The sequence below is a fragment of the Heterocephalus glaber genome, unplaced genomic scaffold, assembly GCF_053883595.1.
Source record: "Heterocephalus glaber isolate CG9 unplaced genomic scaffold, H.glaber_assembly_v1.0 deba00001481, whole genome shotgun sequence".
NCBI lineage: Eukaryota > Metazoa > Chordata > Mammalia > Rodentia > Bathyergidae > Heterocephalus > Heterocephalus glaber.
In genome coordinates, this window is record NW_028258317.1 from 50,309,574 (window position 1) to 50,325,615 (window position 16,042).

A 16,042-nucleotide genomic window follows, 5' to 3' on the forward strand; every position below is an offset into this window, starting at 1 on the left:
ACCCATGAAATGGCATCATCCAATATAAGAAACCATTACAAGCAAGATCAATGCCACCTCTTGGACTATTCTTACAGAAATAAAACTAAAACAACTCTTAAAACTGCTAGATGGGAGGCTGAGGCAGAGGGATTACTCAAGTGTTCTTTGTTTTTGTAAAAAATGATGGTAAACATGATCACTTTATAGATACCAACTCAACAACTTTTAGAGAGATCTTGTATCAAAATTTAATAAATAAGAAATAGATAAGGAGTGGGGATTGGCTCAGTGCAAAGGCCCTAGGTTCAATACCTAGTACCGAAACAACAACAACAACAAGCAACAATCAAAAAACCAACCCTCCCCATAACAAACAAAAGTAATTCATGGAAATGCTTAGTGAAGGGTACTGCTCTTAATCCACTTCCCATTTCTGCCCTGTACCCAGGGTGGTTCAGAGAGCACATGTGTGAAACAAAGTTGGCCAGATTTAGCAAACAAAAACACAGGATGCTGAATTGTTTAAATTTTACAAACACAAAATAAGTTAGCATAATAAAATATACAGAATATGCTTATACTAAACATTTTTATTTGAAATTTAAATTTAACTCAGTGTCCTGTGTTTTATCTCAAAATCCTTATTACTACACTTGCCCCATCGACCTACGCCAAAGCAGACACTGGCTGATTTGGGGCCATTCTCTCCTTCCCAGGATTGAAAGCCAATGGAAGCCTTTGGGCTCCTTTACCATCCCTAAGAGGCCAGCACCATATAGCTGTGCTGGTTTCCTGCTGTTGTTTCAGGAAGCTCAGACATGGCATTGTTAATCATTATCAAGTAAAGAAACACTGCAACTAAGAGGAAACCACTAGCAAAAGCAGAGGGCACAGCCGGGAAGGATACGTGCACTCCTGCATGTAAAGTGTATGTATTTGGGGGGTATTACCCTAGACTTTCTGCAGGTATAGACAGAGACCCTGGATTCGGTGTACAGCCAGGTGTGTAAAGACCACAAAATGGTTCTTGTAACAACCCTACTATACTTAACGGAGAATTTTAAAATATATGTATTAAGCAGATCATGGGATTGCAGAGCCTGCTTTTATCTCTGAATATTATTGCCTTTATGGAACTCATTTTTAATAACATGACTTTTAGGATGAATTTAAATAAACATGATCATGCACTAAGTTCAGTGTGCTCTTTTATTTTGCAGATTTTAAGCTAAAATACCATCAATCTCTTCTTTGAAGCAGCATCTTTCAAAATAACAGAGGCAGCCTAGGATTTTTTTACCCACTAAAAATGTAAATTAGCAACTGACTTTAGAGACTGCCAAGTACACGTGCTCTGTAGGACAGGTAAAGTGCTCAGTAATGGGTGGAATTATTCCTGTGGTGTTGCTTCTCCTTGCCCTCATGTCAAAGGGATCATTCTGATGTACAATAACAATCCCAGGAAAGAGTTCCTTGTTTTTGTAAAAAAGGATGGTAAACATGATCACTTTACACACAGCAAGATCCAACCTACTTCTACCATGAAATAACCATCTAGTCTAGCTCCCTCCAAAGATTCTATTTATGCCAATTTCAATGAACAACAGTTGGAAGGTACATAAAATTCGGTCACCATTCTTTATAACGGAAGCTTATTTGGAACCTGACCTCAGTATATACTGTATACCCTGTGTATATGTGCACAACGGGAAGTATATGCCTATATATAAATACAAATACAAATAAAGCTAACTTCCAGTGTTCAGAAAACAAAAGCTATCCCCATATAACAGCCAAATTCTGACATAACTCAATTTGGACACCTCATCTGGTGTGCACTGCACTCATTCCTAGTGTAAACCCCACTGCGCCGGGCAATGATATACTGTAATGTCACATTGCAATCTGGATTTACTATAAAGGGCCGCTGACGAGCTTCAGAGCAGTAAACATTGCAGCGAGGTGTATTTCACACTGAGCTGGTTTTTATGAAGAACACTTCACCGCCCAGGCACGGCACCTGGATGATGAATGGTGAAAGATGCATGACAAGCTTCATCATTGTTTGTAAATCTTAACTGTTCCTGCTCACTAACTCTGGAGGCAATTTTCAAAGACAGCGGCCGACAGAAGGACAGCACAGCTTTCCTGAAGGTTATTCAAGTTGTACTTGGCCTGAGCTGTACCTCTGAAGAGCCAGGCAGGGAAAATAAACTCCTGACTTTTTTGACACTGGGCCCAGAAGAAAGCACTGAGCCCCAGAGAAATTCAAGTGGAGAAATCTTTAGAGATGAGCCTGGTGCTCTAACCTCAGTGGCCACTGTCATATCCACACAAGAGGCCCTCAGGGATACTGGCTCTCCAGGAGTTTTAGGTAGAGTGGTCACTGAGTAACAACACAAGCAAACTTGATGATGAGTAATGTGCCCACATTACTCTGTGATAGCTATTAAAGAATAAGTTAATGATGTAAAAAGCTATCTCATGAGAAGTCACATTCAGACTAGAGTAAAAAGATCATCTGCAGGAAGCTGGCAGATCTTTTATTCACACTAATTTAAAAACAAAGAGTATGTGACCATTTAGCAGCTTATGATGTCATAAAAACAGGAAAAAGTGTATTTAAAGTACCTGATTGAATCTGTTTGAACTTTCAAATTCAAAACCAATAACTAGTTAGCTAATCTTATAACATCTTCCCTCTTCAGATATGAACACATGGACTTGACTTTCTTGTTAAATAAAAAGAAAATTCAAACATAAGCATAAAATCATCAGTGTCTTCACTGTGCTCATCAAGGCATGTGTCAAGAGAAATGCCACATCTGGCATGCTGGTGGGTTTCAGGCTTTTTGAGTGTTTCACTGTGACACCAGCACACTAGAGGAAGATAATCCTAGAGTGGACATTTCTGCATGAGGTCTGTGCTAAGGGACCAGGTCTGGTATTTTATCATTATGGCAAAAGTACTACTACAACTATATGTTTAGTCCAGCAGACAGAATATGACCAAGTGCACTCTCAACCCCCAATCACAGTTATCATTTTCTGGAAATATTTCAAACACAAGAGTGCCAGACGATAGACCAAGAAGCAATGGACAAATTACATTATCACCATGCCTCAGTTCCTTTACTTGACACGTGGCTACCAGGACCCCTTTCTAGCCACCAACCATTTTCTCTATGCCTCAATGTCTTTATCTATAACACGGAGATAAAATATTATGGGAATTAAATACTCATAAAGTACACTAGAAGAGCTACACAAGTTTTCATAAGTACAGGAAAAGGAAAGCCGTAAAGGACAAGAAAAAGAGAAAAGAGAAAGGAAAGGAAGCAGAAAGAACATTCAAGAAAAGTGATTCACGGGTGTGAATTCTTAAACTCTTCCTCTTAACCACTAACATCTTAGGGCTTAGAGGAAATCACAGTTGTCTGCCTCCCCTAAGTGTGAATATTAAGTCCCTCCAGACCATTCTGCAGGGTCACAATCTTAATCTAAAAGCAGTTAGAGGTAAAGTATTAAGTCCTTAAACTTCAAGTTTTCTAAAGGACCAATGTTTCTACATGATGTTTATAGTCTGGTGAGTTGGACCCATATTTATTCTTATGTCTGATTTATTTTACTGAATGCTTTGCCAGAATGCCTAATGCCAGGTCAGTGAGGTACAAGCAGAAAAAAAACCAACAGGTGGTTTCTTACATCCCAGAGATTATGAGCTATCCAGGAGTCCTCTGAGAACACAGCATAACTATGGGCACCCAAAGAATAATACAAAGCTGGCCCTCCATGGGAAAACATCGGCCCCTGTAATTCTTGCTCCAGTGCTACAGCGACTGAACCTTTCCTCACATGAGTGAGTCTCACCTCCTCAAGTAGGCTTCTGGAGAGTGCCTCCTATTTCTACATGATAGCCTGGAGGTGGCCTTGTCAAGAAACAGTGTTTTACACAGAGGACATGTTAGGGGCCCACCAGTTCTCAATCTTGCCCACAATGAGATTTGCAGGGTACTTTTTTCATGGAGAAAGAAAAAAGATTTGAAGAAAAGACAGAACTCTGCTTGTCCACATCAAACAGCATATCAGCTTGCTTCTAATTACTCTTTACAACCTGCTAATCCCCTTCCATACTGCCCCTTTTTGGTTGTTTTTCTTTGCATTCTGTACAAATAGCAGTGTGCTTTACTCAGAAAACATATATGTGGTATTTTTAAAATAAATGTTTAGGGCCTGGGATTTAGCTCAGTGGTTCTGCCACCTGCCTCGCAAGCTCAAGGTTCCGAGTTCGATCCCCTCCCTAAAAATCAAACAAACAAAAAAACCAACAACAAAAAATAAATAAAATAAAATAAATGTTTAAAGCTGTCATTCCTAAATGTTAACTACATGCTTAAAATTAGTATGTTCTATCTTCCTCATTTAGCAGACCATGATGTCTAACAAATTTCAAGAATCACAATACACATAACCTTTGTTGCATCACAGTCCCTGTGAGACTAAGCCCTCCTTAATGCTAGTAAACATTTATAGAACCCACTTCCAGGCCTGTGCTGAAATAGAAAGACATGTAAGACATGGTGATAGGTCTTCAATGAGAACAGATGTGCTGACAGTTGAGAAGTGTTGCCACCCTTTTACATAATTCTTCATGTGATCCATATATAAAAATAAAGCTGTTACTGTTCTCAACTTTTCAGCAAAGGTAACTGAAGCTCTAAGACATCACATGAACATCTTGCTGTTGGGGCCAGAGCTGGTAACCTGAGCCAGACCTCCTCCCTTCCACATACTGGCCTCAACGGTTCATGCAACTGAATGCTCCACTTACCTCTCTGTTCAAAGCTAAGGCTGAGAATAAAAAGGTCACGTAAGGAAAATAGCTTTACAAGCCCAGTGCTCTTTTCTTTGAAATTTAGCAAACGATAAGTCAGTCATTTCCTAAAGTGCCAAGTTTAAATTACATTCAACATCTTTTAAGTGTTGTATAAAATGCATTCAACTTTCCTTAAAGTAAGGAAAAACAGGGATCAATGGTTTTCTTCCCTACAGACCTGCTATGCAACCCAGAGCAGAACACATGTCACAAAAGCAGCTTCAGATTCCTTGGCCCACTCTCCCTTCTGCTTCAGCCAGATTCTAGAATACTCCCAAAATATCTTTCCTCTCATAAGAGCTGCCTCAAACTCCAGCAACACCCTGGTAGGAATAAAGGGAGAGCCATGACAATACCTATCATCTCTTACTCCATTTGTGATCTACTGGCCTCCTTTATAAACAGAACCTTTCCATCCTCACAGCAACCACATCACTTCCACAGAGCCAGTCACCCTCCTGTGATAGTGAGGAAACTGAGGCACTAAGGTAAGTGTCCCTTAGCCATTCCTCACATAACAGGTGGCTCTGGAGGAAACTGGAGGATACTTCCAGCTGGTAACTCTGCAACCTCAGTGTTCTCACCTGCAAAACTGGGAGGATCAAAAGGGTAGTAGTTAAGTCCATTCATTGGGGTGAGAGCTTAACCATTCTGCATGTAGTCATAACAATTATGGAGAAAGGGAATACAGTATCAGTGAAAGGAAACACTTCTAGTTTCATTGGCCTTCAGCAATTTTAATGCTAAGGATCCACCAAATATTGTTTGGGAGCACTCAGGCCTCTGTAAACCACTCAGAAGTTACAGAAAGAACACGTGGCTTCCAACTCAGAGGCCCTTCCCTTGACCTAGCCGTCTGACCTGCAGGTAAAGGTACATGGTCTGCACCTCACCTTGCAAAACTGTTGACATTCTCTGTACATTAAAGGAGTAATATGTAGACAAAAGAAGCACACTGAATGTCTGTTTCTTTCTCCTGGAAAGACCCAGCTTGGATGTGAAGAAAGGGTGGGATTTCGCAGGAGCCTGTGCCTTCTGAGTTGGGCAAAGTCAAAGAAGCTGTAGAGACAGGAGGCACCATTCCTCACATCTAAACTGGAAACATAAAGTGTGTTCATCTTCACTATGCTACACCTAAACTGCTGTGCCATGTACCTGAGGGACTTAATAATACTCAAGAGTCCAACACATAGGAAAAGGTGCATTTAGAGATGTGAAGCATCATCCACCTGCAGAAAGGTGTGCACCTATTAAAACAGAAGTTGGGCCGGGTATTTAGCTCAGTGGTTCCACTGCCTGCCTTGCAAGCGCAAGGTTCCGAGTTCAATCCCCGGTACCAAAAAAAAATTAAAACAGAATATTGTATACCTAAAATGTACCAATAAAAGGAAAAAAATAAATAGATAGATAAATAAATAAAACAGAGGTGTTGCTGTGAGAGCTATGTCTTTGCTGACTGTTACAGTTCATATCTAGATGTCCCCCAAGGGCTCCAAGCACTCATAAATGGGGCTTTTGGAGTTGCTATAACTGACTTCCTGTGACGAGGTAGGACCTGCTTGAAGGTGGGTCACTAAGGGGTTGATCTGGAACAATGTATCTCCCTCCTGGTTCTTTCCTTGTCTCTGCTTCCTGGCCACCCCATGACACAAGCAGCTTTCCTCTGCTACATCCCTCTGCCATGCTGTCTTGCCTTGGAGCCAGCAGATTGTGGACTGAAAACATGAACCAAAGTAAATGAAAACATGAGTCAAAATAAACTCTTTCTCCTTTAGGTTTCAGGTGTTGGCTACTGTATTTCAGTGATAAGAAAAGTGACTGCGATACCAGCTGCGGAGGCATCATTTCAGGATGTTCCCACCACCACTTCTGGAACAGCTTCTGTCTGCTACCATGAACCGCCCTGGTTTTACATGAGCCAATCCTTCACTTGGGAAGAGCAGTGGTTTTTCAAACTATCTGTGGGGAGAGTCCCCAGTGTTTGCTTTTGTTTTTTCTTTTGGTACCGGGGATTGAACTCAGGACTTTGTGCTTGCAAGGCAGGCGCTGGAACCAATGAGCTAAATCCCCAGCCCGAGAGTCCTAAGTTTTGTTTTAATTTTTTTTCAAGTTTCAAATCTACCTTTATCTGACTACCCCCCAACCTCCAGTACTGGGAATGAAATCCAAGGCCTCACACATGCTGTGCAAGCACTCTACCATTGAGCTACATCTCTAATCTTTTTTATACAATAAAAATGAACTACTAGAGCCATAATTGAAAAATACGGAAAGCAAGTGTTGACAAGGATAGGAGAAACTGGAAGCCTTATACACTGTGGTAGGAATGTAAAATAGGGCAATCACGTGGAAAACAGTTTGGTGTTTATCAAAAACTTAAATTTAGGGCCAGGCATGGTGGCACACACTCAGGAGGCTGGGGCAGGAGGATTGGTGTTGAGTTCAAGGCCACCCTGGGTTCAAGGCTAGCCTGAGCTATATAGTGAGACCTTGTCTCAAAACAAAACAAATTTAAACTTAGGACCTAGAAATACCAACGCACCCCCCCCCCCCGCTATTGTCTGAGAAGGTCCATGTGCTATAAAGGTCAGTTCCCAAGGTGGAGCTATTGGGAGGTAGTGGAATTTTTAGGAAGTGGTGCCTAGTGAGGGGGTTCTGAGATCACAGAGGCTGTGCCCTTGAAGAGGATCGTGGGACCCTGGGCTCCCTTCCTCTTTCTTTTGCTTTCTGTCCAATTAAGTGAGATGATTTACCATGCATTCCCTACCTGTTATACTTTGGGTAAAAAATGTCAAAGTCTCATGTATTTGGGGGTGGGGCTTAATCCATTGATGAATTTATTCACAGCTGAATGTGTTAGGAGGCAGGGCCTGGCTGGAAGAGGTGGGTCACTTTTGGGCTTGTCTTTGAAGGATATATCTTTCCCACTGACTTTTCCCTTCTCTCTCTGCTTTTGGCTGTCACGGACTGAGCAGCTTCTCTAGCACGCTACTCCACCACGCCATTTCTACTTTGGAGCCAGCCAAGCACAGACTGAAACCAGAAGCCAAAATACATACTTCCTCCTTTAAGTTGTGTATGAAGGTATTTTTCCCCAGCAATAGAAAGCTGACTGATATACCACCATCACTGTGGCACCCATGATGCATGAGCTGACCAGAAGTCCTGAACAAAGGAGCTACTGGATCATGGACTGAATCTCCAGAACTGTGAGCCCAAATAAAACACCTGACTTTACAGGTTAATTATCTCGTATATTTTGTTATAGGACAAAAAAATAACTAACATATACTCCTATGTGTACAACTAGAAGAACTGAAAATAAATATCAAAGACTTGTACATGACTTTCATACCAGTGCTATTCACAATGGACAAATATCCAACAACCGATGAACAGATAAACAAAATGTGGTACAGCCATAATGTGGAATATTATTCAGCCATAAAAAGAAATAAAATACTGATCCATGCAACAATGTGGATGAATCAAGAAAACATTAGGCTAAAAGAAAGAAGCCAGCCAGGCACAAAAGGCTACAGGTTATATGATTCCATTTACAGAAATATCAGGAATAGGCAAACCAAACCCAGAACGCAGACTGGTGCTTACCAAAGACTTAGGGAAAAAGAGAATGGGGCCTGATTGTTTAATAGGAATGAGGTTTCCTCTTAAAACTTGATAAACCTGATAGTTGCACAACATCTTGTACCAAATGCCACTGAATTGAACACTTTCAAGTGGTTAATGACTATTTTATGTTAGGTGAATTTTACCTCAATAAAAAATGAATTACTACAAAAATGAAAGACAGTAAATACAATTTTATTAGGCTCAATGGACATAAAATTACTCTGTCAAACAACGTCAAGCTTCCATTAATCCTCAATGTCTTTCTTACTCTTGCTTTTATACTGGTAACAAAGCATCCACAGACCCACACCAGCCTGCAGCAGAAGATCAATATCCTAGGTTCTGCCTGTCTTGCTCACTCAGGCACTGCCATCCCAAATTATGCCCTCACAACACACCCTGTGCCATCAAAACTCTCCCTCTACCAGATCACTACCCCAGCATTCAAACCTACCACAGTATCTCCTTTATTTACCAAAAGAGGAACAACGCCTTTTTAAACTCCCCTCCGTTTTAGTTACTGCCCCATCTCACTCCTACCTGTATGCCAAAACTCCCAGAAGAGCTGTCTGTCTCACTGCCCCAATTCTTCTCTCTTGCGGACTCCTGAATATACAGTCAGGCTTTGAACCCTACCTCCCCGCCAAGGCAGCCACTCAGCAAGGCCTTCTGTCATTTCTACCTAGCAACAGCTGATAGTCAATTTGAGTGCTCATCTCATTTGGCCTGTCAGCATTGTTTCACTGTTCATTGAAATTTTTTTTTTTACTTGGCTTCCAAACCATATCCATTCATTTCTTTTGGTGATTTTACCATATTTACTTCAAATAACATCTGTGCACTGAGCTCTCAAATTTTGATTTCTAGCAAGGATATGTCAAACTCCTACTTGACAACCAACATGAATGGCTTGTGAATATCTCAAATTTAACAAGTGCAAAATTAACCTTCTAATTGCCACCACCTTCTTTTCTTTTTTTTTTTTTTTTTGTGCCGGGGATCAAACTCAGGACTTTGTGCTTGCAAAGCTGGCATGGTGCCATTGAGCTAAATCCCCGGCTCCACCATCTATTTTTTTCACAGTCATCTTTACCTCAATAAATGGAAACTCCAATCTTCTACTTGGTCAGGTCAAAAATTATAATCCTAATTCATTTCTTTCTGTTGTTCCCAAACCCATCAGCCAATCTCATTGGTTCTATCTTTGAAATGTATCAGAATTCAACCACTTGTCACTATCACTATGCTCCCATGCTAAGTCACTATCATCTTTTGCCGGAATTTCTGCAAGAGCCTTCTCACTGGCTTCCCTATTTCTACCTCTGCATACCTTTACCTATACTTCAACAGCAATAAGAGTGATCTTTAACATTGTAAGGCAAACACAAGGTCCAGAGTTCGATTCCTAGTACCAAAAACAAAAAAAAAATCGTGGGCCAGGGATTTAGCTCAGTGGTGCTGCCACCTGCCTCACAAGTGAAAGGTCCTGAGTTCAATCCCTGGTACCAAAAAAAAAAATCATAAAGCACACATATCATCCTTTATTCAAAACCCTCAAATGGCTTTTCATCTTACCTGAAATAAAAGCCACAGTGCTTGCAATGGCTTACAATGTTGTCTTAGTTACTTTTCTGTAGTCGCTGAGACAATATATCCGACAACAAAAGTTTAAAGGGGAAGGGTTTATTTAGCTCACGGTTTGTAGAGGCTTCAGTCCAATTTTAGTATATGTGCTGCCAAAGCAAGTACACAGCTTCAATCCATAATTGGCTGGCTTCAAGGCAGAGTGGCACATTGCAGAGGGTCACCAGTTCATGGAAGGAAGAAAGTATCAAAAGCAACAAGGGGGGCCAGGGCTTTAGCTCAGTGGTTTTACCGCCTGCTGTACAAGCGCAAGGACCCAAGTTCGATACCCGGTACCAAAAAAACAAAACAAAAGCAACAAGGGACCTTAACAGTGTCTTTCTGTCCCTTTTATCTTATCCAGACTACCTGGATTAGAGCAGTGCCAAACCAATCAGTGCACTGACTTAGTAACTGCACACCCTTAATCCTAGCACTACACAATCTAGATTCAGCCACTTCTGAAAAAGCCCTATGACTACATGAGGCTGGTGGAGGACATCTAGACAGAAACCATAACAAACATCCTACATGATCCAGCCTACCATCTCTCTCATCTACTGATACTTTTTAGGATATGAAAAAGAAAAGGAATGGCTCAGATTTTTTTAACAAAGAAAAACATCAAATAGTAGCTGCACGGCAAAAGAAAAATTTCTCTTGAGATTTTTCTCAGTACGCTATTTTCATTTTGCCATCTTCAGCAAGATCAGAGGAAAACATTAAACTTGGACTTATTGCTTTGGATGCTAAACTTACCTTTAAAGAAACTGAAGAAACATAAATTTACTAAAATAACACTTTAAAGAAAATATTAAGACTATTTAAAACTTTTCTTCAAATCATTTATAAGTTCCTATTTATAATAATTGATGTATTCTTTAGAAATCATAACATTTATTAAAGCAAGCAACCAGAGGAACTCAACTTAACTTTGATAGTACTGTTAAATGGAACTATCAGCCAGCCTTTTCCAATTTCTCACATTAATATACTACTGTCCCTATTTTCATATGCCACATGCTGCCTCCTGCTCAGGTCTACTTACTTACTAAAAAGGCTTAACTTGCCCCAAAAGGCTTCCCACTTTGTCAAATGCTGATGATGAGACTAAAGAGGCTATGTCCCAAAAGATGATCCATGGGTCTCCTTGTTCCAACTACCATTTTCCCTCCTCTTTCATCTATTTGCTTTGTAAAACTGTCATGCCCAGAGAGCACATTTACAAGTCATAAAGCTACATTAAAAATATTAGCTAGAATTTGGGTTTTCTATTAACTTATTTCTCCACAATAATTCCAAAGTAAATACAGTATTACTGAGATCTCACTGTAGTTCATCCTGGTTAGAGCCTTCATTTCCACAGCTTGGGCTCCTAATTGTTAGTGAGTTAGAGGGTGCCAGGAAATTAAACTTGCAGCCTCCTCACATCCACACTTTCAATCGCACATACCTCTAGAAGGAAGAAATTCTAGTAATCTTTCCCTATGAACACTAGTACCACTGGCCTTTCACTTGGACTGTAACCCCTCTCCTTCCGAGTCACTTCCTTTCTGCCATAAATTCAAATGCCTACTGCTCTTCTCCAGATTCATTCCTTTCTGCTCTAATAAATTGCCTCTTGTAGTTTTGCTTACTGCCCTGCTCTAAATTTATGCCTTTGTCTCAAGCACAACAGTACTTTTAAAAACATTCCATTATTTCTGAAGTAAGAAGCTTCAGTAATTTCTTCCTGCAAGTGGGTGTAATTCCTAATTTTCTATATAAACAAACATTTCTTTAATTGCTTTATCTGCAAATTGTGCACCAGTTGCATCAGACAAGTTAGGCTTCTGACCTTTCATGCTTATCTTCCCTTACAGGGCCAGCTCACTTAAAAATGTACCAAATCCATTCATTCACTCAACCAACAAATAGCTAATGGAAGTCATCACAGCAGATAAAAAAGTATGAGATGGGTCCTCTATCCTTCAGGATTTTATAATCCTTATATACAGAAAGAAAGGTAGTGTGAAAGAAGTACCATGTAGGTATAAAGCACATAGGGTGACTATTTATAAGAGGTGTGCTTGTCCACTCCTGACAGTGATTAATAAAAGGAAAAGTACAATCAGCAATGTGTACTTTAGTTTCTAAAGCTCAAACTTTTTACAGAATGAGTTCACAACAATGCCTTGATTTCCAAATTCAGAACAATAAAAATTTCAAAACACTGGGGAAGTTATGTTTTATTCGCTATACTAATATAAGGAGTTCCATTAATACAGAATATATAGGTCATGGAAATTAATCAGTTCTCTATAGAGTCAAATTATTTAGAAAAAACTTATTTAGTACATGGTGAGCTCTGGTAGTTCATTGTCTCTTCCAAGTCACTCACTTCACTACTCTGATTTCCACCTATGGCCTCGACTGTGTTTGTTTCTCACTTTCCTAAATAAAAAGATGATCCATAAATATGAAGAATTCAAAAACAGCAACTGCAAGCACAGAGCCATAAAAGATCTGCCTACCATCACAGCATAAATGTTGGGGAGAAGGTTAAAACTGAAGTTGAAAAATTGTGTATTTCAAAGTGCTTTGGTTCATTAAACATTCATTTTTTATTTTAAAGCCTTTATATCAGAATCATTTGCATTGCTACTGCATAAACTCCAAGATGTACTGTATTAAAAAAGTTTTATTATGTCATTTTATTTTCCCCCAAAAGATGAATATATCTTCAATTTTTAAATGAAAATCTTTGAGAAAGAAGTATTTAGTACACAGAAATTCACCACACATGCACACATGCATACACATACAAATCTAGATTTGAACCATATTCTGAACTGGGCCTGGTGGTGCACACCTGTAATCCTAGCACTTGGGAGGCTGAGGCAGGATTGCTGCAAGTTTGAGGCCAGCCCCTGAACTATAGAGAGACTGTCTCAAAAAAAAAAAAAAAAAATTCTTGGCGCCGAGGATGTAACTCAGGGGCAGAATGTTTTCTTAGCCATGTGTAAGACTCAGATTTGATCTCTGGCACTGGGGGAAAACAGTGATCCTGTATTTCATACTGATTCCCCAGAATATAATTTTCAGCTTTTGAATGGGAGTCTCTGTTTATCACAGCAGTTATTATTCATAAATGGAAAAAAATTATTTTAAGAATTAAGCAACCCAGGCGTGGTGATACACACCTATAATCCCATCTACTCAGAAAGTTGAGGCAGGAGGATCTCAAGTTTAAGGCCAACCTGGGCAATTTAGCTCTGTCTTTAAAAAAAAGGTTTGGAGTTGCAGCTCAGTGGTAGACCACTTGCGTAGCATGTATGAAGCCCTGTGTTCAATCCTCATTAACACACACATACACACACACACACACACAAAACAACAAAAATAGAGAATCTTCTATAGCTAAATACTTTAAAGCATACTTATCCAACCTTCACATACAACAGACTTTCCAACAGCTCCGAACAGAGAAGCAGTCCAATGGGGCTGGTGATCCACTGTTGGACAGGCACCCTCTCCCCACCTGAAAGCAGTCTGTAAGCAGACACCTACCAGTTGTTTTGTGTTCCGAGTAAGATGGGCCGTCCTCAAAAGTGAAGATCTGGGACATGCTCTGGCCGAGGTAGGAGGGAGGCCCATAGTAAGAATGCATCCTGTACTGGGAACTCACTGTATGGCGGTTCTCTGAGTTTTTCATCTGCTAAAGAAAAAAGAAGGAACACATTGAAACCAAAATTGCATTTTACAATTATTACCAAAAACAAAGAAACAAACAAACCCCAGGATGGTGCCTTTTCTATTTTGGAATACCCTTGAAAGCATTCCTAAGTTCCCTCCTGCTATATGATGCTCAAATAACAAGTACTGAAAAGAGTAGGCTAGTGGAGAGTAAGAAGCAGTTCTGCGAAGCTTCCTGATGTATCATTCAAAGCTCAAGAGACATGACCCGGTGGCTCAGAAGGTGCTATCCACTTTGGATTTCCCAGATCTTGATACGTTTGGGAGAGCTACTTCCACAATCATTTAAAATTATGTCCTGCATAGACTCTGCTGGTATAGATATTAAGCATTCAACTCAAGACTGTATCCTCATGGCAAGAACAGAGCTGGACTTCATTTATTTATACTACCTTTTAACAATTAAATTTGGATGATTTTCACTTGTTCTCCACAGTCCTAGGGATAGAACCCAGAGCCTCCAGCATGCTAGGCAACCACTCTACCACTTCTACCCTCAGCCCTGTGAATGGTAATGACCTTATAAAGAAAATTCCTTCAAAGAAAATGTTCAAGACAAACCAATTATCATCAGAATTAAGAAATAATTTCAAAATCATGTTTTTCAAAAAAAAAATCATGTTTTTCAATCAACTGTTTAGAATGCTATTTGGTAAAAAAAAAAAAAAATAGTATGAGCTTGACAGAGCCATTTGATAAAGAGAATTGTAGTAACTTGACAAAACCTGGCAGGTTAAAATTAGATACTGGGATTCCTCAATATTTTTTATGAGGGGACAATTTCCCAAGTAACCCTAGCCCATGTGCACTGTGCTAGCACTGCTTTAGTGGAAAGGTAATTCCTGATTTCCATGACACTTTGAGATGCTTAGAGGATTTTTGATCCTTCCAGCTCAAATGTGTCCTCTCAAGGGTGCAGTCTTGCCCCATGGGGAAGCAAAGACAACTCCATTATGAGTGATAATTACTTTTCAAGTGAGGTTTTCCTGAGCAAGTTCCCTTTATCTTTTCTACTTTTTCAAAATATATACAATGACATCTCTTCTCAGTGAGCCACTCTGTTCTCATTTTCTACCATCATATAAATCTTTACTAAACAAGAGGTCAAGTAACCTGTACTTGGAAAACAGCCAGAGGGAAAGAACTGGCATCCACCCTCTCAAGAGAGTTCAGGTCTGGAAGCCCATCAGGGAGCCATGAAATCACTAACAGGGAGTAATCAATAGCAGCAGTTTACCATGCAGAGCGGTACCCAGTTATCAATAAAACTAGCACTTCCCAGTGTCCTTTAATGGGCACACAAATGTCCTGGGGATCTGCTAAATGCAGATTCTGATGCAGTAAGTTGTGGAGAACCCTGAGAATCTGACAAGCTCCCCAGAGAGGCTGGTTCTATTGGTCCCCAGACCTTGTCTCTGACAAGGAGCTGAAATAATTGATCCTTTCTCTCACGCTTAGGAGCCCGTGACCAAAGGAGGACCAGCTAAAATACTCTTTTTGGTACTACTATCATCAGTTTCCAATGGAACTGAGCAAGGGTGGAAGCTATGTAAATAGAAAAGTTCCATTTTTGTTATTACTTTTTTAATCTGTAAAATTCTCCAGAGCTCAAAAATTTTTTTTAGGAATGAGCCCTTGATTAGTAGCTCGGGCAGGCTGGTGTGTGCAAAGGGCCCTAATACCAACAATAGGGCCTCCCACTCTGGGAGCTGAGCTATTCTCCTTCAGGTCTGGCATATCTGCAAGTCAGTTCTTCAAGGAAAATGCTTTTTGATTTTCCCTGTGTACAAGAAAACGAACAAGATTTAAGGCTGCAGGCTCTGCAAAATGCTGACTTTCTTTCCTTTTACTATGAAAATTTATACAAATCTTTTCAAAATGTTTGACAAATGTTTACTGTGACTCCACAGCAAGGTGAGCAGGCTTCTCTCTACAAATGGTCAAAAAATAAATATTTTTGCAAGCCATAGGTCTCTTGGCAATTGGAAAAAAAAAATGGTCATGGCTGTGTTCCAATAAAACTTTATACAAATGTACACTGGTTCTCGACTTCTGACTCTTACTGGAAAAAAGGGAAAGGAAATCCAGCACTCAGGCTTGAGCTCTACCTCCAGAAAATCGGGTTCAACTGGTCTGAGACGTGTCCTGTGTTGCGAGTCTTTTCAGAACTCCTCAGGTCATTCTAACATGTCA

General features: G+C 40.1%; 1 protein-coding gene across 2 annotated transcripts in view; it reads right to left on the reverse strand.

The window, feature by feature from the left end:
- Dmrt1 (doublesex and mab-3 related transcription factor 1) overlaps positions 1-16,042 on the reverse strand; it is a 116,309-nt gene that overhangs the window by 35,528 nt on the left and 64,739 nt on the right. The window contains exon 4 of one of the 2 annotated variants that reach the window (XM_004838209.3): positions 13,664-13,808. In XM_004838209.3, the coding sequence (XP_004838266.1) occupies positions 13,664-13,808 (145 nt within the window). Of the gene's footprint in view, positions 1-13,663; positions 13,812-16,042 lie in introns of both variants that reach the window. The other variant, XM_021252750.2, reaches the window with a different exon arrangement.